At 56.3% G+C, this 20,903-nt stretch overlaps 3 protein-coding genes across 7 annotated transcripts in view; all 3 read right to left on the reverse strand.

Moving 5' to 3' along the window:
• Positions 1-409: 409 nt before the first annotated feature.
• PIP5KL1 (phosphatidylinositol-4-phosphate 5-kinase like 1) lies at positions 410-9,954 on the reverse strand. Of its 3 annotated transcripts, none has more exons than XM_041724085.1 (10): positions 9,329-9,954; positions 8,353-8,556; positions 7,192-7,242; positions 6,822-6,976; positions 6,399-6,523; positions 5,806-5,840; positions 5,660-5,715; positions 4,768-4,880; positions 4,277-4,430; positions 410-1,662 (listed from the first exon to the last, which is right to left on the reverse strand). In XM_041724085.1, the coding sequence occupies exons 1-10, from the start codon at positions 9,578-9,580 to the stop codon at positions 1,395-1,397; spliced, it is 1,413 nt and encodes a 470-aa protein (XP_041580019.1). In that variant the 5' UTR covers positions 9,581-9,954; the 3' UTR covers positions 410-1,394. The 3 variants fall into 3 exon arrangements, with proteins under 3 accessions (XP_041580019.1, XP_041580020.1, XP_041580021.1); XM_041724086.1 differs by lacking the exon at positions 9,329-9,954 and adding an exon at positions 9,175-9,264; XM_041724087.1 differs by lacking the exons at positions 5,806-5,840; positions 6,822-6,976; positions 7,192-7,242; positions 8,353-8,556; positions 9,329-9,954 and having other exon boundaries at positions 6,399-6,597.
• Positions 9,955-11,927: 1,973 nt separating this feature from the next.
• Positions 11,928-14,761, reverse strand: DPM2 (dolichyl-phosphate mannosyltransferase subunit 2, regulatory). The gene is made up of 4 exons (XM_041723730.1): positions 14,677-14,761; positions 14,316-14,405; positions 13,441-13,543; positions 11,928-12,607 (listed from the first exon to the last, which is right to left on the reverse strand). The coding sequence occupies exons 1-4, from the start codon at positions 14,677-14,679 to the stop codon at positions 12,549-12,551; spliced, it is 255 nt and encodes an 84-aa protein (XP_041579664.1). The 5' UTR covers positions 14,680-14,761; the 3' UTR covers positions 11,928-12,548.
• Positions 14,762-16,781: 2,020 nt separating this feature from the next.
• The window catches only part of FAM102A (family with sequence similarity 102 member A), a 50,498-nt gene continuing 46,376 nt past the window's right edge, over positions 16,782-20,903 (reverse strand). For all 3 annotated transcript variants that reach the window (XM_041725616.1, XM_041725615.1, XM_041725617.1), the window contains one exon: positions 16,782-19,636. In XM_041725616.1, coding sequence (XP_041581550.1) covers positions 19,591-19,636 — 46 coding nt within the window. In that variant the 3' untranslated portion in view covers positions 16,782-19,590. The remainder of the gene's footprint in view (positions 19,637-20,903) is intronic.

Raw genomic sequence — 20,903 nt, forward strand, 5'->3', positions numbered from 1 at the left:
CAGCTCTTGGCCCACAAAGTCCCCCTTTACCACCACATTGCCTCTCCCACTCTGAACTCTGACCACAGTGAAATGTTTCCTTCTTTCAAGTGTCAGGCTTTCTCTCATCCCAGATCTTTGCCATGCCCTTGGCCTGGGACCCGCCCAGGACTGCATCTGACTCTTTTGGTCTCAGCTGAGATGTTAGAGCCCCACCTCCATCAAACTATTAGGTGGAGGCCCCTTCCCTCAGCACAATGGACCCACGCTCCTTCATGAGGCTGTGTCATGCCAGGCTGCCTTTGTCACCTCTCCCCAGACTGTGAGTTCTGTGAAGGTAGAATCTGTGAATCTTGCTCCACCCTTGGGTCCCCATCACCCAGTAGAGGGCCTGTTATGTAGTAGGTGCAACAATAAATATTTAATGAGTGAAGTCCATTTTCATCCTTTCATTTTACAGATTAGACCACTGAGGCAGAGAGGTTTAGCACCTTGCCCTGGTCACATAACCAGGTCCCAGAGAAGCTCTAGAGGAAAGGCCCACTTGGGTATGGTTGGATTGGATCAGGGTCAGAGGCCAGGCTGTAGTTTCCTGGTGGGAGGAGAAGGAATGATCAGGGGCTATGCACGCAGTGTTTCCTTGCTCGCTGTCATTTCCATGCGGCCAAGGGTATCTTGGTCTGACCACCAATCTCTACGCCCATTTTGCAGATGATAAGTGACTCCCAGAGGAGAAAAGAGCTTACTTCAGATCAGTGGTGGGCTGCAACATAGTGTCTTCCAGAGACATAGGCCCTTGAATACCCCCCACCTTCTCCCAACTGCATCCCTCAAGGAGCCACAGTGAGGGGGACACCCCAAAAGGAAGCCAGTGGGCAAGGGGGAAGGAGGCCTGGGTTCTTGGACTTGCCCTTCCACTTACCCATGGGTAAGTGCCTTAAAGTCTCTGAGCCTGTTTCCCCATGTGGACGACAAAGGCACTTGGCTGGAGCCTTCAGCCTCCCCCCTTCCCTGGAGCATGAGGACAGGGCTGAGAGAACTGGTGAGTAAGAACACAGGCTCCTGAGTCCAAAAGGCATAGTCGAGTCCTGGTTCCAGCATTTATTGCTGAATGCTCGTGCTCAGTCCCTTCACCCCCTGAGCCTCCATCTTATGGTCTGTAAAAAGAAAGTAATAGCAGTTTTTTGAGGATTAGATGAGCTAATGTAGGGGAGTCCCTGGCACAAAGCCAAACATGGCATCACCACCAGAGGAGGCAGTGTCGTCATCCTTTTTAGTTAGGGGATGCTGCCCTCTGGAGGCCAAAGGGAGGAACGGCAGGCGAGGGGAGCCCGACCGGCCGCCCGGGCCAGCCTGGAACCCCGGTTCCCCGCGTGCGCCCACTGTCCGGACGCGGAGAGCGCGGCGGGCGCCGGTCACTCGGTGTGCGCTTCCACCCACTGGCAGAGGCGACGGGCGTAGCGAGCGGGGCTGACGGTGGAGAAGGTCCGGCCCGGGTAGCGCAGCGTCTTCCACAGGTGCTCCAGCCGCTTGCGGAGCCCGTAGACAGTAGCGAGATCCACGAGGCCCAGGAAATAGCGCTGCTCCGGCCCGTCCAGGATGTGTAAGGCGTTGGGGGAGTCCGGCAGCAGCCGGCGGTTCTGGGATCCCGGCTCCTCGGGGCTCTGCGCCCCTCGCACAGACCTGGCGGCCGACAGGCGGGTGAGGCTACTGCCTCCTCCGGGGGGAGCCCCAGCCCATGGATGCCCGCAAGCGTGGCCACGGGGCGCCCGGGCAGCCTTCTGCACCGACCCTGCCCTTCCCCGGCTTATTCCCACAACTCCTGTGGGCCAGGCCCCTGACGTCAGAGAAACCGCAGGCTGAGTGAAGTGCAGAGGATGCTCTAGACGTGCACTGTGCATTACATAGCCACTAGCCATATGTGGCCATTGAGCATTTAAATGTGACCAGTCCCAACTGAGATGCGCTGTAAATGTAAAATACATACTGAATTTCCAAGACAGTATGAGAAAAAGAGTGCAAAATGCCCCATAAATGTTTATACGGATTACAGGATGAAATTATAAAACTTGGGACATATTAACAAAGTAACAAATATATTATTAAATTTTTACCTGTTTCTGTTTTTCTTTTTTAAAAAAAGATGTATTTATTTATTTATTTATTTATTTATTTATTTATTTATTTATCCATGAGAGACCCAGAGAGAGGCAGAGACACAGGCAGAGGGAGAAGCAGGCTCCATGCAGGGAGCCCGATGGGGAACTGGATCCCGGGACCCCAGGATCACAGCCTGGGCTGAAGGCAGACCCTCAACCGCTGAGGCACCCAGGCATCCCTTCTGTTTAGAGGCTTCTAGAAAATTTAAAACTACACGTGTGACTCAAGCTACATTTCTATTGGGTGGTGTGGGCTATAGCTTTTGGGTCGTAGAGACACTTATCTATGACATCACTTTGGCTAAGTCTGGTATGGGGGTGTTTCCTAAACCTCTCCTTGGGGTCATCCAACCCTGGAGGTTTCAGGATGGCAGAGCTGAAAGTTTATGAACAGAGTCCAGCTCCAGTTTATAGATGGTGTCGGGGTGGATGGAGAGGGGGGTTGCCTTCTAAATGTATTTCAGATCCGAAGATGCCTTTGGCTGGTTCCCAGTCTCTGCCAGAAGCAGGTTCAATTCCCTAATTTTATCCTCCAGGAGGTGGAGGGGAGTGCGGGAAGTATCCCAGGCATCAACCAATCAGAACCCAGTGGCCTGGGTGCCTGGGCTAAAAACAGATACCCTCTGCTTGTGTGTGTGTGTGTGTGTGTGTGTGGCTTGTGGCTGGGAACTGGTAAGGGTAGGGCAGTGGGTATTTACCAGCCAGCATATTTCAATATGAAAACAACCATTATATGCAAACTAGGGTTTACTGGCTGAATGACAACTGTAATCTAAGCCCCAACTGGGGATAGAGTGCTAGGGAGAAGCTGACCTAGCTTGCATGGGCAGACCTGGGGAGAGAGGGGGTGGGGGGTGTCTGTGCCCCAAGGCAGGAATTCCACATTCTGGCCGGGATGTGTCCAGCTCAGCCAGAGGGCTGTGGGGAGCCACCAACCTCAATTCTGCCCAAGCCTCACCCACCCCAAGGTCTTCCTCCAAAGGGTGGGTTGGTGGGCTGGATGAGAGAATGTCATTTTTCACATTTCCACCCACCACATGGTTGGACTTCTTTCCTGAATGTGCCTTCCTTAACCGCTACATGATTCTCAGCCACAGACGTGGGCCATGGAGGACTGAAATCCAAGTAACTAACCAAGTACTAACATGCATCTGCAGAAGTCATTCTACAACCTCACTCCCCCTCTCTGAGCCTCAATTTTCACATCTCTAAAGTGGGAATGAGTCCACCTTAACAAAGTTCATGGTCAGCATGCAAAGAGTGACAGTTACTACTACAAAGCAGGAGACAACATGATGATGGTGCCAATGGTGAAGACCTCAGTCCTAGAAGTGGAACTGGTGTAAAGGGCAAGGACTCTTTCGGGCACCTGGGTGGCTCAGTCAGTGAAGCCTTCTGCTCAGGTCATGATCCTGGGGGCCTGGGATTGAGCCCAAGCTCATCAGGAGCCTGCTCCTTCTCCCTCTGCCCCTCTCTCCCACTTGTGTTCTCACACTCACTTGTTCTCTCTCTCAAATGAATAAAACCTTTTTAAAAATAATATAAAGGGGGGACACCAGGGTGGCTCAGTGGTTGAGTGTCTACCTTTGGCTCTGGGCGTGATCCCAGAGACCTGGGATCGAATCCCACATCGGCTTCGTGAATGGAGCCTGCTTCTCCCTCTGCCCTGTCTCTGCCTCTCTCTCTCTATGTCTCTCATGAGTAAATAAATTAAATTTTAAAAATCTTTAAAAAAATAAAAGAAAATAAAAATAATAAAGGGCTAGGCCTCTTTCTAAAGCAAAAATTAAATAGGTCTGAAAACTGCTTTGAAACCTTCAGTGGCTCTACATCCATCTTCAGGGAAATGGATAGATTCTTTAAATCAGCCCTGAAGCCCTTGACCAGTTGGATTCCCCATGCTGCGGTCCACACGTGTCCATCAACTCTGCCAGCCAGGCTTCTCAGCCCTCCACTCTACACACACACACACACACACACACACACACACACACTACACACACACAAGCATATACACACAAACCCTGCACATTCTGGTCTCCAAGCCTTTGATTCTGCTGTCTGCCCCCCTCCCGCCTCCTCCATCTTTGTCAAGGTCTCAACACCTCCTTCTTGCCTTTGCCCTGTGGGGGGCCCACCTGGCTGTGCGGAAGATGAGGCTGCTGCCAGGGCCCCTCTCATCTTCGTGGAGACGCTGGAAGGCCATCAGAAGGCTGTAATCGAGCACGTTGAGCTCCCGGAGGAAGGCGGTGTCCAGTTCCATCTGGTGGATGAGCCAGCTCCTCTGGGGCCCTGCCAGAGCATCAGTGCCCCTACTTGAGTGCTCATTGTGTGCCAGGCAAGGTGCTCAGGGTGCGACACTTATCTGCCCCAAGAGGGCAGGTGTCATTACTGTCCTATTTCACAGATGAGCATCTGCCATTTGCCCTGGTCACCTGGTTAGTAGGTCACAGCGCCAGGATTTTTTTTTTTTTTTTCCCTCCTCCCCCAGTGCCAGGATTTGAACCCTCCCCTGCCTGACCCTAGAATAAGGGCTCTCCATGTCTCAGGCAGAGGGCAGGGCAGGGACACTCTTCTAACCTCACCCTGAATGGAGGAAGAGCAGGCACCAACTGCCTCCATGGCTCACCTAGGTCAATGGTCTTGCCTTGAAAGTTGAGGTCCTTCAGCACCAGGACAAGGGGGCTGCCCTCAGGGGCTGGCTCCACCCAGCGGCTCACCTCACAGCCCTTTATATCGTACCTGTGAGGGGGGATGACAGGAAGGGGGCAGCAAAACTCAGCTTTATAGAGACGGACACAAGTCGGGGAGCAAGAAATAAGAGCTTCCACTGGGAGGATGTTCAAGTTTTCACCACAACCCCTATTGCATTATTGTCCCCGTGGCAGAAAGGAAGAAAATGGCTCACAGAGTATCTTTGTCTTGCCCAAGACCACACAGTAAGTAAAGGGCAGAGCAGGGATTTGAACTCAGACCTCTGGAAGCCCAGTCCGGGCTTTATCCCTGCCTATGCCTCCCTCTGGGCACCTTATCCCTGGAAGTGTTCCCAATACAGGAGTCCAAGCCTAGGCAGCAGCACCAGTAAGACTTGAGGGAAGCCCGTGGCCCCCGAGAGAGCACTCATGGGGAGCTTGCAGACAGAGTCAGGGTTAGGAGGCTCAGAGGGCAATGTGCGATCAGAGGCTGGGTTTGAATCCCTGCTCCTCCCGTGGTAGCTGCGTGGCCCTCCTCCTCCTCCTCAGCTTCTCCTCTATATAAAATGGGGATGATAATCACACCTATCCCTCAGAGTTGTTCTGGGAATAAAGAAGGCAAAGACTCGACGCAGCGTCCAGCGCATCCTCAATGTTCAAGGGACGCTGGTCGTGCCTGTCCTTGTCTCCGATCTATCTGGAGATCCTGGGGCTGTCCCTTCTCCTCCCTGGGCCCCCGTTTCACATCTGTCTAGTGAGGTCGCCGGTCAGGCGGGTGCTTCAGGTGGCAGATCGCGCGTGGGGCTGGGGCCCTGGGAGGCGACTCACCTCTCAGAGATGCGGCCGGCGGGGTAGAAGACGCTCAGCATGATGATGAAGAATTCCTGGGGACGGGGGTAGGGAGTGAGGAAGGACAGGATCTCACCCTCCAGCCGCCCCCTCTGGCCCGGCCCCCTCGCCTCGGCCTCACCCACCTTCTTTCCCCGAGCCACCCGCAGACTGTGCACTCCTGGAAGGGGAGAGGGCGCCAGGTGAGGGGCCCCCAACTCGACAGCCCCGGGTCCATCCCGCCCTAGCCCAGCTCCGGGCCACGCTTCCTCCCGGAGGCCCGCCGCCTCCCGAGCCCGCCCCTCCAGGCCGCGCCCCCAGGCCTCTTCCTCAGCTTGAGTGGACGTCCCGACTGGGCCCGCCTCTAGGCAGCCCCGGAGAGGCGCGGTCCTCAGGCGTGACCACACCCACAGCCCCTGCCCGGGCCGGGGCGATCCCCAGCCCCTCCCACTGCGGAGGCCCCGCCCCAGAGCTCGGCCCGAGCCCTCAGGAAACCGCCTGTCTCCGACCGGGGCTTCTCGGACACGCCCCCCCCGCCCCCCCCGCCCCCGGAACGCTGCCCGCAGCCGGAGCCGCCGGCCCAGACCCCGCGCTCAGATCCCCTACGCCCCCCACCCTGGCCGCCGCCCCACTCCCTGGCCCCTTCCCCTGCTCGCTCTAGGTCTCCTTCACTCCTCCTCCCCTCCTTTCCAACCCCCTCCCCGCCCCGCAGTCCCTGGTCCCCGGCGGCCGGTCGTACCCAGCAACCGTGCAAGTAGCGAGTGCGGGTGCCGCTGCAGGTGCTGCACGTATCGGGGCAGATGGGCGAGCAGCGCCCGCACCTCCCGACGCCGCTGGGTCTTCAGGAAGAAGCGTTGGTCGTGGCTGGGGGGTGGAGGGAGAGGTCGCCGGTCAGGCGGGGCTGGAGCGGCCCCCACCCGGCCCTCTGCCCCAGTGTGGATCTGTCTCCCTGCCCTGCCCCCGCCCCCTCGCCCCTCCGCCCAGGACCGGGCTCGAGGCCTCCCGCCACCCCTACCCCCTCACCTCCCACCCTCACTCTCCTTCATCTGACCTCTATCCAGCCCTGACCCTCCCGGCCCTGGCCATCCTATTTCTTTCCCAGCCACCCCCTCCACCCAGAGACACAGCCCCCACCCCTTCCCCACCCCTGCTGCCAGCTCACGACAGGAAGAAGCTGGCCTTGCTCTTGGAGGTGCTGAGGAACTGCAGGTAGGGGCCACCCGGGCCTAGCGCCGCCTGGTAGTCCTCCTCTGCCAGGCCTAGGGAGCGGCGCAGCCAGGAGAAGGCTGGGCCAGCCAGGGTGCACAGCTCGAAGCCCTGTAGGGGAGGAAGAGCAGCCCCAAAAGTGTCCACCAGCGCCCCAGGAGGGTGCAGTTGGCCCAAGCCTGAGAGGGTCAGGGGAACCACGCCCTTCCTGCCAAGTCCTGAGGCAGGCCAGCACTCCCACTGCACCGATGGGGAAACTGAGGACAGAGAAGGAAGACCAGCACGCACCCCCCCTCAGCCCCATGCAGTTTTGTTGGGCTTCCTACCTCGTGAACCTGGGTCAGGACCTCAGAGAAATCCTCCTCAGTGGGTGGTCCCTAAAAGGGGTGGAGGGGCTCAGGGCCAGTCTCAGCCCCACAATGCTAGCTCCAGGATCTCGAAGGGTCCTACACCTGGCCTCACCCCCTTCCCTCAATTTGATTGCTCCAGCAAACAGACCAGGACTCAGAGCCTGGTCCATTCACCCAGAAGCACATGTTGGCCAAGTGAAGCAGGATGCCATCCCAGTGAAAGGGGATGGCCTTAAAGCCAAAGGACCTGCCTGACTCAGTGTGAGAGGGACAGGATCAGAGAAGGCTTCCTGGGGGAGATGACCTCTAAGCCGAAATCTGAAAGTGGTAGAAAGGAGGAGGGTGGTGCTCATAGCAGGAGGAACAGCATTGGTGGCCACCGGAAATGCAGGAGAGCTCAAGTGGTTAAAGTAAATAAGGAAGGGATGGAATGTGAATGTAGCTGGATGGTAGGCCCTTGGACTTGAGCTAGCAGGATCCTGAAGCCATGCTGAGTACTGGGGAGCCATGGAAGACTGTCAGCAGGTGATAAGATTTAGAAGACATCCCTCCCCTCCCTGCCTCAAGCTCCTATACTCTTCTTGGACTTCTAGGTCCTCATGCCAGGACTCGGCCTGCGGGATGTGGTCACACTGCACATGTGTGTGCACACACACAAACAACACACATGCTCACTCTGGCCCATCCAGCTGCTGAGCTTGCAGTTGTGTGACCCTTTCTGCTGAGCCAGCCTGGCCCCAGCCTGAGCTCCAGGACAGATGGGCCAGGCTGGCAGGGTGGGGGTGGAGTCCCTTCTCAGCCATACACCCTAGCAGAACTAGGAGGGTTTCAGAGACCAAAGAGTATAATTGCCTCACCCATTATACAGATGGAGATGCTGCGGCCCAAAGAAGCAGAGGCCTATCTAGAGTCATAACAAACACCCAGGTCAAGGGGTTCCTCACATCCCCAATACACACTGGACTTCCCTGGCCTCAGCCCCCACCCCAGCATGTCCCTCCCTTCCTACACCAAGCCCCTGATTTCCTCCTTTTATAGCCCTCTCTGATCCCCAATGCTGCAGTATTAGCAGGACAGGGCATCAGCATAGTCTTGCCCTCAGCACCTCAGAGGTGCAGACGGAGATGGGCCACTCACTGTGGTTGGGTGGTCCATGGAGACCTGGGTGGCAGCCCACAGCCCTGCCTGCATCATGCATGTCAGCTGGTGCAGCTCATGCCCCGGGCCAATCTCAAAGAGGCCAATGCGAGCCTGCTTGTCTCGGAGACGCCAGAGGAGGCCACGGCGGCCAGAGGTCGAGGCGGCTGCTCTGCATCCAGCCTCTGGGGAGGGGGCCAGGACCTGGTGGCAGGAGGCACAAGAAGCAATGAACACACGGAAGCATCGCAGAGGGGAAAGACTTGGGTTTGAATCCCACCTCCAGTACATGTGAGCCCTCCTATTATCATTCCCTGCTTCAGTTTCCTCAGTTGTAAAACACGGATAATGCTGGTACCCACCTCACTGGGTGTTGTGATGCAGTCAGCACCCAGACTAGAATGATGGTTACTATTATCAGTAGGTAGAGGATGCTTTCCACAGCCAAACCTGTCTCTCACCATCTGTATGATCCTAGGTAAGTCACCTAACCCTTCTGCATCCCTTTTCTCATCTGTGAAATGAGAACTATTATAACCCCTTGGCATTTTGAGCTCCATGCACAGGAACCCTTGGTAGTAGGAGCTGTGACGCCAGGGACTCATCTATTCCACTCCTGTATGCGGAGTTCCTCCAGGCCGAGCAGAGGATCAGCTCGAAGCTGAGCTCATAGCAGCTGACCCATTAGTAGTGGGCACCCACCGTGTACCCAGCACTGGCCAAGAGCTTGACCTGCTAGCAGCCCAGTGAAGGAGCTTTTTCCCCGGATAAGAAAACTGAGGAAGTTCTCTGGGGACACCCACCAGACTTCCCCCTCCATACCTGCGGGCCCCGCGTGGGGCGTGTCCTGGTCCCCGCCCAGAGCTGGACCCTTCCTGGCCTTGGATGGGGTGTGTCCGTGCCGCACGGGTATCGGAGGCCTGGGCCCTGTCCCCCAACCCTTCCCTTTCCTGTCCTCTCTTGGGGCGGAACCTACCTCGCGGGGCCCCGGGCTCGGTGCGGCCATCGCCCCCGCAGCAGCTTCCCGGGCTCCAGCCGCGTCCCCGCCGCCGCGCTGCAGGAGCCGGTCCCCGCCCCGGCTTCTGGGGCGACCAATAGAGCGGCGCCGGTCACGGCTGCAGCCAATCCGCGCGGGAGGCGCCGGCGATCGCCTGCGGAGCCCGCCCCCGGAGCTGCAGCATCCTTCAGACCGCTGTCCAGGCTGGGGCGGGGCCGCCACGCGTGGCATAGGGTCGCCAGGAGGGAAGACCTCCCCTGTCCGTCTCCTGAAGCGGAGGACTCAGGTCTCGGGGCCGCTTGGGGAGGCGGGAAACCTGAATCGAAATCCCGCCCACCCACTCTGGCGTGAAATTCCCACAGACTGTCCCTCGGGCGAGGAAACTCAGGTCCAGAGAGAGAAGTGAGTACCTCCAGGTCACACAGGAAGTCTGGCGCATGCATTCATTCAGTCTATTTTGATCGCTCACTATGGGCAGGAGCCCTGCTAGGCCCTGGGGATTCAGTGGTGAGTGAGAGGAACACAGCTGCCAGCGTATCTTTTAAAAGCATAAATCGGATGATGTCACTCTCATGCTTGAAGCCTCCAGTGGCATCCCTCTGCACTAGAACAAAATCCACACCCCTTGCCACGGCCCCAGGCCCATCTCAAACCACCCTGCCTACACCCACCCAACAGCCGCAGGGGATCCCCCACCCCTCCTTAGGCAGAAAATTCTTTCACACCTGGGGCTTTTGCAGGTGCCCTTCCTACTGCTTGAAATCCTTTCTCCTGTTCTTTCTTGTCATTCTTTTCACCTTGCTCGACTCTTAAGTGTCCCCTCATTCTTGACCACATCACCTTGTGTTATTTTCATCACCCTTAACACTGTCAGAAATTGTCTTGTTCATTATATCCCCCCACCCCCACCCCGGATGGGAGCACCAGGAGGGCAGGAACCATGCCGGGCTCACTTCTTGGCTCAGTGCCTGGCACAAACCAGTATTTCATAAGTATGTGTCGAGCCACTGTGAGTAGGATGTGCAAAAGGCTTCAGTGAATCCCAGGAAATGAAAGGTAAGGGTAGCTGGAGTGAGAAGTGAACAAAGATACATGCAGGTTCTCTTAGATCATGTAGGGAGGGGGTGGGAACCCAGGCAAGCATTATGTGCAGAAGATGCTCAGATGTTCTTCAAAAGGTCATGGTTGTTATGTATAGTCACATTGGAGGGGCCAGAGTAGGAGGGGTTGAGGAATCTTTTGATGACTTAGGGCAGAGAAGAGTGGCTTTGCATTGGGAAGGTGACTGGTGGGGGAAGGGAGGGAGGAGGGAGAACAGACAGGATTTGGGGTTGTGTGGATGGGCGCTAGGAGGAGGAAGCCAAGGTCAATAATATTGGCCAGGCTTCTGGCTGGGTTTGGGGCCACAGGATGATGCCAGTCATGGGAGGGGGCAAGGCATGAGGGGAGGAGGAGTCTGGGAATTCAGATCAAGACAGGATGAATTGGAGATGCCACTATGACATCCAAAGGCAGATAACTGGTGCATGAGCAATATGTCGGGGCTCAGGACGCAAGCCTGGCTAAGGACAAGTGTGGGGTGGGAAAGCTTGTGACCAAGTCCCAAGGAGCCCACCATCTCATGGCAGAAGTGGAGCAGGGAGACATGAAGTATGAGAATGAGCCTCATAGACACTGAGAGCATCTGAAAGTACATCTGGGGGGATGTCACAGGCCAACATGGGGTCACCAGTGGTCTGAGTGGGTACAGCCCTCCCGAGTGACGCTGAGGGCCATGAAGGTGAGGAACAGCAGGCAGCAGGTGTGGACACCCTTTTGAGAATTTGGCTATTTGGGGTAGGTGGGGGGAGACCTGGAGGGAATTACTGGGCTGATGGACAGTCCTTTACGTGGGGGCCTCTAGCATGCTCTTGAAACACAAGAAGGATCCTCGTGAGAGGCAGAGGCTGTCCCCAAGAGAGGGGGACCATCAGACAGGATAACACCACTACAGCAGGGGGGAGAGGATGGGACAGGTGAGGGCAGGGCAGGTGTGCCTGTGGTTGGCCTCTGCTAACTGAAGTGAATATCATCCCAGGTATGACAGAAGCTTGAACTAGGCACTGAGGACGGGAGACCCAGCTGCATGGGATGAGGGGTGTGGTGGGATTGCTGGGGAGACAGGGTTGGGCCTGTCAGTCAGCCTGACCAGTCAGCCCGACCAGAGCCAGCCCTGTTCTGGTTCCCCGAGCTCTCACTGCTCAGAGCCAATGCTAGATTGGGTTGCTGGGTACAAGAGGACGATGGACTTGAGCTTTTAGGGGACTGGCCTGAGGGTCCCTAAAATACTAATGCACACTAGCTGGGCTGGCACAGGGGAGGCATGGTAGAGACTGTGGTGTGTGGCACGTGGCCAGGTCTCTGCCAACTCCCCACCTGTCAGCTACACCAGACTGGAGCCACACCTGTTTCAGTCCCCACTTTATGCCATGTCCAGCGCGGGGACAATCGGGGAGGTTCCCTCATTGCACAGATCAGAGTCTCCTGACCTGAGACCAGCCCCTCTCCAGCTTCCCAGGTCAGTGATGGCACAGAGACAAACACATCATCAACATTTATTGTTCAGTTCTCCCCTAACTGGCCAGTGCTGGGCCCACGGGGCTGGGCCTCTATGAGAAACAGTTGGTCTGGGGGCCTACTATGACCCCCCTAATGTGCCCTGAGGCCTGGTGATAACCCTTGGTCTGTCAGTCCTCCCCTTAGGCTTTCCAGGTCCTGAAGTCCTGGTGGGGCCTGGGGCTATGTCAGACCCAGGAAAGCTGCCTCAGAGGAGGAGCAGGACACGTGGGAGAAGGTTGCATGGCGCTTCAGAACCTACCAAGTCCAACACCAGCAGGTGACAGGAGGGAAACTGAAACAAGATAGAACTCAGAGGAAAAGGTGACAGGGAGTCTGAAGGTGAGAGGGAGACAACCAGCATCTTTCAGGCCCTGAACCAGAAAGGGGTAGGAGGGAGGCTTCCCAGTAATCCTCCTTCCTGGCTTCTGGAAAGTTGAGCAGGAAGGAGCAGGCCTATTTGGTAGGTCCTGAACAGCTCCATCCCCGGGATGTCCAAAGGGAGCCCTGGCTTGAGAGAGCCGAGGTGCCTGGATGGGTCCTGTGCACCCCCACCCTTGGAGGGGTGGCAGAGGGGTGCCACAACCTCAGCCCCACTGGGCCTTCACTGAGCTTTTTTGGTCCCCTTCTGGTTCTTCAGCATCACGTAGGTGATGAACACTCCTGGAATAGACCAGAAAGGCCATGTAAGATCCGGGCTTGGGGCTGCGGGGAGGCCAAAGTGGGCACAGCATGGTGGAATGACCCATAGACAGGGCCAAGCACCTGCGCAACCACCCTCCAGGCCAGGATCACCTCCCTGGTCATTCGGCAAGCCACACATCCACCCACACGTACTCAACAAACATCAATGGAGTGCCCAGCACAGGCAGTTGGCTATGCATAGTGTTTTAGCTTCTACAGGGCATAAGACCCACCTGATTATCCATCTACCCAGCCCATCAACCACCCATCCACCCCCACCCCCTACCTGCCTTCTCCACATCCACCACCCACCCCACCACCCGGTCATCCGAATGACTCATCCAAACCACTTTCTTCGGCACCAACTCGGTGCCACAGCCTGTGCCGGGAGCTGAGGACATAATAAAGATGATGAAGATACCATCCTGCCCCACAGAAGTGCATACACTAAAGGCTGAGAGACAGAGAGGTACAGGAATCATGAGCCAGTGGGTGACAAAGGGGTGAAAGGTGACTGAGGTGGCCACAGAGTGAAGATGGTGGTAGTGGAGGGAGCAGGAAAAAGGGAGACACCGCATGAGGGCCATCCCATTTGAGACCAATGAGCCAGAAGGCATGGAGAAAACCCAAAGGGCTACTGACTGGCAGGCAGCCCGGAGGAGGAACAGGAATACCCCAGGGTGTCAGTCGGGGGCCAGGGGCATCAAGCAGGTGTACGGCCGGTGCTGAAGTATGGAAACATGTTCAGAGGTGGGAGAGGGTGGTGTGAACTGCCAGACACACTGTTCAGGGTTGAGGGAGCAATGACTTACCCACAAACAGGAGCAGCAGGAGGCCGGCAGCCAGTGGGATGGCGACAGCATAGGCTCTGGGCAGGAAGTACTTGTGGATGACATGCTGACTGTCGATGAAAGGCTGGTATCGAGGACAGAGCTCTGGTGAGTGTTCCTTGCCTAGCCCAACCTCTCAAGGCCAAACACCCCCCTTCCTCCATCTCAGGGGCTAACCCCTGTCCAAGCACTGGGACAGCACCTACTTTGCTTTAACACGGTGGTATCTGGGGTGCTCTGGTCTGTTTCCTTTACTTGATTATTGAAGTTGTTCACTGCACACTGGCCTGGTGCCTGCCCTACGGTGGTGCTAGGGACCCGGCACTGAACAGAAGATGAGGGGCTTGCCCTGAGGCACTCACCGCCCAACAGGGGCAAAGGTACAGGAGAAATCCTCAAGTGGGCTCCATGGTCTTCTTTACTAACATTTTCCTCCAGAGTTCTGTGAGGTTTTGCCTTCCAAACACACTGCACTTCTTAAGCAATAACCAACAAGTTTTCCCACAAGGAAAAAAAAGTCCTAAAGGCCCTCACAAAATCCACTGGCACTCATGCGGGAGAGCCAGCAGGATAACCAGAAGGACTACAACTCCAATCAAAGGCAAAAGCGAATCAGTAATAAGGCTTTACAGAGCAGCAGTAAGGGATCAGTCCTCTCCCCGAGCCTTACTTCGTCATCTACACACTGGACACCCCCAGCCTCCTCCTCATAGTGCTGTGCTGGAGACTAAAGGAAATGAGGCAGGGAAAGCACCTAGCACCGTGCCCGGTCCATAGCCGCTGCTTAAACGATGCCAGGGGTCCGCGTCAGGATCCAGGGGTGGAGGGTGAGGCGGGGGCGGGGCAAGCACACATACCAAGAGAATCACCCAGGCGGTGTAGTAGATGAAGATGATTAGGCTAACGGCGACGAGGCCGAGTCCCACCACCTGGTCTGTCCCCGTGGCCTGGAGAAAAGGAGGGCCCAACTGACGAAGTAACTCCCCATTTGGGTGCACCACTGGCGGGGTGGCGTCGCAGCCTGATTGCGCTCTCAGCTTCCCATTCACTCAACAGACGCAGCCGCGATCAGGTATCGCTTTCTAGGCACGGAGAGCGCCGGGCCACGGCGTTTTCATTCGTACAGGGAGCCGCCGGGACAGCAATCCCGGCTCCGAGCGCCCACGGCCCCGCTCCCGGGCGGAGCCCACCCGCGCACGCCCCCCGCCCAGAGCTCACCATCTCCCCCACGATCTCACACCCCAGCCGGAAGCCACCGCCCAGATCCGGATCCGGGGCTTTCCGGCCCTGAGCCGCGGGGCACGCCGGGAGTCGTAGTCTGTAGGCGGGCCCGCGACTACGTGTCCCAAGACAGGAGGGTGCCACCGCCACCCCCCTTGCATGCCGGAAAATGTAGTTTCCAAAGGCATTGCGGGTCACGCTGTTCTCCGACTTTCCCTAGGGAATAGAGTCGAGGGGGGCGGGGGGGGGAGGCCCAGACTGGCTGGCACTCGTCCCAGAAGCAAAAGCTCATCTCTAAATATCCCAGGATCCCGAAGCCAGAGCGGGATGGCGTGCGAGGTCAGAGGTCCCAGTTTTCAGGTGGGAAAATTGAGGATCAGAGACGCGTGAAGACTTGCAGATCACAACCCAAGTCAGTGCTGAAGCCGAGACCGGGACCCAGGGGCCCTATTTCTTAGTACGGAGCCTCCAACTTGTTGGTCGAGAGGCGTGCAAAGAGTGATTGTTGCCCCACCTGGAGTGGTTGGAAGAGGGGGTGCCCCACGTCCCCAGGCATGGGAGGATTCCCACTGGCTGTTGGGGGAGCGCCTGGTTACCATTGCCTCGCTTCCCAGGCGGCCATTCCTGTGTCCTGTCTTCACTGCAGGGATGAGTTCAGGGGGACCCTCCCTTTCCTCACCATCCGCCTTTTGGGCCTGGGTGTGCAACCCAGGCAGCCACACGGACGCCCCGCATACAGGTCCCTCCCCAGTCTGGAACAGGGTCTTCCCACAGCTTGCGGAGCTGGCTGCTGCTCCTCCCCCATCAGGTCTCACCGAGATGCCACACCCCTTAGGGAAGCCCCTCACAGCTGGGCAGGGCTCCACTCCTCTGTGCTCCACAGCCCCCAGTGTCTCCCTGATAATGCTTGTCATCATCAGGTTTTGGTTAGCTCATTTACTTGTTGATCTGCCTGACCATGAGCTCTGTGGGGAGGTCTGCAGTCACTGCTGTAGCCCTAGTGCCCAGAATTGGGGGTACAGGGGTGGGGGGAAGGAGGGGCGGATTGGCACACTTGGAGATGCCTCAGAACCTAGCATGGTTTGCTCCTGCCAGCAGCATGTCCCCTTGGGTCACCTGAGCCCATCTTTATGGGGGCTGCACTCTTCAAAGCTGACAGGAACAACTCTTCTTGGCCTGCAGCCTAGAGTCTTCCCTTTTCATCTCAGGACTGACTTTGGGCTCAGCCACGAGCCAACTTGCCCTCCCCAGGTGTGCACTGTAGAACAGGAGACTCGGGCAGCCCCAGTGGCGCAGCGGTTTAGCGCCGCTTGCAGCCCAGGGCGTGATCCTGGAGACCCTGGATCGAGTCCCACGTCAGGCTCTCTGCATGGAGCCTGCTTCTCTGTCTGGGTCTCTGTCTCTCTCTCAATCTGTGTCTCTATGAATAGTCTTAAAAAAAAAAGAACAAGAGACTCAAAGGGTTTAAAGGGGCCATGAATGGGTGTCAGCCCCGAGAAGGGGTGCGGACAGTGAGGAGCTGCAGCAGGAAGGAGGCTTGGTGGTTTGGTCCCTTCTGGCCTGTCCACAGCCACTGAGGCTTCCTGCCACTTCTGAGCTAATTAAAGGCCAGGGTGACTTGCCTTTCTCAGAACTTGGCTAAGTTGCTGGCTCCCCATAACTTGAGAGTGTCAGGGGCAGAAAGTGAGGGGCTTAGTTAGGCATGGAGACACTTGCAGCCTGGGGCTTGAGAGAAGTTGGGAACAAAGTCAGCACCCCTGGATCAGGCTGTATACCCACTTTCTTCTTTCAACCACAGGCCCATTTATAGCTGAGGAATGGAGGTGCAGACAGTTATTTGTCTCAGGCTGGCTGCTGGGAAGGTCCAGCAGTTGGAACTTGTGCACTGAGACGGCTTAGTAGGTGTGAGACTGGCAAGAAATCTCCCTTCTGGGCCTGTTCCCTCCTCCAGGATCCTGGAACAATGAAGGTGGTAATGACTGATGGCAGCCAGGACAGGGAGGACCCTGGCCACTTACACCTTCCCCCATTCCCGGATATCAACCCACACATGTGGCTTTCTTCTAATGCTGACAGAAAGATAAAACAAACAAAACCCAATGTGCCGTAACAACCAAAAACTGCAACATTTAATTTTTCCCCCCAAACCAAGACACTGACACTAGGCTGATTTCCCCTTACAATGTGAATTTCTACAACAGAAGCCAGGACAGAGATACAAACACAGCCCTCTAAATAAGAGTGGTGGTGGTGGCAACATTCTATTAGAAATGAGGGGAATTTTTTTTTAAGGCCAAAAAAAAAAAACAAAAAACAAAAAAACAACCCAAAGGTACCCCCACCCATTTCCCAGTTCAGCTCCCTAAGAGAGAGGAGAACATGGCAGATCTCCATCCTGATAGATCACACCATATGGTCAGTTTGGGGTGACCAGGAAAAAAAAAAGTAACCTAAAAATATCGTAGACTTTTATTTTCTTTAAATTTCCTAGTAAAAACGTTAAACTGTCTTTCAAGAAGATTCCAAACTGGCATTGCATAGACTGATTCCTTTCCAAAAATATCTCTAATATAGTCTATCTTTCTCTATATATAGAATTTTAAGTCCAGGAGCTGTGGGTGCCTGGAGGGAATTCACTGAGCTTGAGGGGACCCAGATGTCGAAGAAGGGGATCCCACATGGGGATGAGGCTGTGAAGCTCCAGGCCTCTGGCTCCAGCTAGTGTTCTTTTGGATGTGGCCAAATTCTCAGTCCAATTACCCTGGTCTGGGGCCTGGCAGGGGAGGATGCAGCAGGCTCTGTCTTCTTCTGGGGTGATGGTCGAGCCCAGCCCCCAGATGGGGCTGGGGCTCGGGCTCCTGATTTGGGGGACTACCCAACAGCACCAGAGCTAGCTATTTTAAGCCTGAAGCCCAGAACTCTGAGCCAGATCCCAAATATACCCTGAATGTGCTTCCCCCCTGTGCTGAAGTCATGCAGGAAGGAGAGTGCTCTCCCATCTTCTGGGGGGTCACTTCATCTGGAGACAGCACAGTCAGTTCCCCTTTTAAAGTGCCAGGTGTCTGCAGGGCAGGAAGGAACGTGCAGGGCTAACCAGAACCTTCTCCAACCAGAGCAAATGCTCCATCCTGTCTCAGCAGGCAGCTCCTCACATTCATTTTCTGAGAGTTAGGGGATTAAAAACAACAAAGAATTCTAGACATGCTCTGCTCCCAAGGCCAGGAGGTTCCAAGACAAAGGAACCCCCAGGACAAAGTGGGTCCCCCAGGACATAGGGAAGGGACAGCTGAAGCACTAAATGCTCCAACTCTTGCCAGCTGGAGCATAAGGGCAAGGAGCCCTCCCAGCCTGGGGAGGACACCCCACTGGCACCCACACCCCTACCAGGGAGAGAACCGGTCCCTCAATCCAGATCCTCAGCCCTGCTGGGACCCAGCCAGCAGGTAGGGCAGAGAACAGAACCACCTCCCCTCACCTGGGGGAGAAGATACCAAACTGAATTTTTTAAAAAGTGGGGGGGGGGGGGAGGGAGGAAAAAAAAGGAGAAATGTTTTTTATAAAGAAAAAAGTTACAGGATTAGGTGAACACCAGCCTGCTGGGTTCACACAAAATGAGTGAAATTTCAGAATGGCAGGGAAGTCTGTCCAGGGACCGGCTGGCAGCCAGAACCCACCTTCAAGCAAGTAAGGAAGACAGGGCAGGGGGCGGTATAGACAGCAGAGGCCTTACTTAGTGAGAGGTGGGGGGCAGGGCCAGACTGCTCCCCACCTCTCCCTTGCCCAGAGAGAGGGATGCTTCCAGAGGAGGGCTGAGGCTTTTCTGGCCAGGAAGCCAGCTCCAGGCTGGTCCAGTCACAGTCCACCTGCCTTTCCAGCATCAGCCCCAGCCTGGGCTAGCCGACCCTGCAGGGACAGAGAAGGGGCTTTTGCTTGCCAAGTCCAGCCCACCAGCCTGACTGCTGACCTCTGAGGGTTTGGGAGGCACCTTTCCTGGCTTCCTACAGAAAACCAGCTGCTCAGGATCCAGCCCTGAGCAGAGGAGAGCCACCATCAATGCTCAGACCATTCTCAGCAGGGGGGGTCAGGCCTGAGCTGGAGCAAAGTGGGGGGGAGAGGCAGTGCCACGTTCCAGCCGGGCTGCCAGGGGCAGGCACTGACCGCACAGCAAGCAGTGCCCAGAAACCCTTGTGAAGGGCTCAAGGGAAAGGCAGACAAGGGCCAGTGGGGCTGTGCTGGAGGCAAGCGTGTGCAAAGTGCAGGCTGCCAGGGCAGCAGGAGAACATTCGTTGGGGTGGGAGTCTCAGTCTGGAGTGTGGATGGGTCTGAGGTCTTGGTTCCCAGGAGAAGGCCGCCAGCGGGTCCCCCAGGACACAGGGAAGGGACAGCTGAAGCACTAAAGCAGTCAGAGGGCCATGGTGGCAGGATTCAGGGGTGGACTGGCCCTCCCAAGGGCAAGGGGGCAGTAGAGCAAGGCCCGGCCAGGGCATGGCTAAGCTGATGCTCCCAGAATGAACAGGGACACAGGGCCAGGGGCCCCTCAGCCACAGGCATCCCTGCAGGTGGGTGCCGCTGCATGTCCTCGCGGAGGGGCCAAAACTGGTCTCCAGCGGGGCAGTCCTGGCCATCTTTGTCTTGTCCACCTGCTTCATGGACCTGCACATCCTGCCCCCTAGTGGTTCAAAGGAGAATATTCACAGTGGTGCCGGGGGCCTGGTGGGCCAGGAGGGTCCCGGTATGGATGCGAGGACAATGGAATGATGCTTTGGGGCAGGAGTGGGGCTGGAGTGCATGGAGGAGGCACAGATGAGATGTGGTGCGGATGGCGATCCGAAGGGGAAGGTCCCTCGTGGAATGATGCGGGCCTGGATGCCCGCAAAGGCAGGGCCCTTCTCCAGCCTGGACACCCGCTCCTCAATGGCTTTCAATCACAACAGGCTCATAGACCCCAGAGGAGACCCTGCAGGGTAGGGGAGAAGAGAAACAGGTCAGCCTGTCCTCCTAGATGCCCTTCTGGGGCAGGCCCTTAGAACTACTGCACAAGTTGGCACTGTGAACTAACCTGCCCTGTTTCACAGAGAGGTAAATTGAGGCTCAGAGAAGTTGAGTTACTCACCTAACACAACAGAGACATTACATATGGAAGTCTGTGGGATTTCAGAGCTGCTATGAGCTGTGCCTCACCCATCCTCATGGCAACCCTGGCAGGCAAAGACTGCCCGCTGCCCCATTTGACAGATGAAGAAACTGAAGCAGAGAGGGATTATGAAGTTTGCCAAGAGGACAGAAGGCCGGGGAGCCTTACTGGCTCTTCTCTCTCCTAAAGCCAGGCCCACCCACAGGGTCATGGACATTCAGGGCTGGTGGGCAGCTCTGCTAAGACCTTGCTCCTGATTAAACTGGTTTCTTCCATCCTCTGAAATCGTTTCCTCACTGCCAGAGGGGGCTAGGGAGAGGTTTGTAAACCTCCAAGGAGGTGCCTTTTGTTTTACCATTGCCCACCTCACTGGAACAGCCCAGGAAGTCACCTGGGGATGGCAGCTGCAATTCTGAGCCCCGGCCAGCAGGTGTCAGCATAGCAGCACCAGAGGGAAGGTCGGGGACCCTGCGCAGCCCTGCCAGGTCTCCATCTTCCCCACCCCAACCTTGATGTTAATTAAATGAGCACCTTCCTGGCCAGTCCCCGGAAACAGGGGATAAGGCTTCAGTCAGCATAGCCCTGCACATGGGGAGCTCCTCTACTCATTCACTCATTCCTTCAGTGAACCAGTAAACACGGTACAAATGAATGATCCCAAGAAGACACTACAAACTGTAGTTGAAGCACCACGTTGGGCCTGCCACTCCCTCATATGTAAACATCATGCAGGCACAGATCTGTGGTGCCCACTGCTGTATTCCCAGCACCTAGCTCAGTGCTTTGCTTGGTGTGCGGCTCATGCTCAATATTAACTTGATAAATGGGTCATCATCATCATTTTTAAGGGTTCCCAGATCCAGAAGGAAGGGAAAAGCAAGATCCAAAATAAAGACAGCTACAGCCTCTGCTGTGTGCCAAGCCCTGCACTAGGCACTGACCAAGGCTACCCTTGGAACCCTCAGAACCAACCCCAGGGTGCTGTCCCAGGTTTCTAGGTGAGATGTAATGGTCCAGGCCATTTGACAAATAGGAAAAATGAGGTTAAGAGAGAAGTGAGTGGTCCACGGTGACACTGTGGTGGTAAGAA

The sequence above is a fragment of the Vulpes lagopus genome, chromosome 12, assembly GCF_018345385.1.
Source record: "Vulpes lagopus strain Blue_001 chromosome 12, ASM1834538v1, whole genome shotgun sequence".
In the NCBI taxonomy this organism is placed as follows: domain Eukaryota; kingdom Metazoa; phylum Chordata; class Mammalia; order Carnivora; family Canidae; genus Vulpes; species Vulpes lagopus.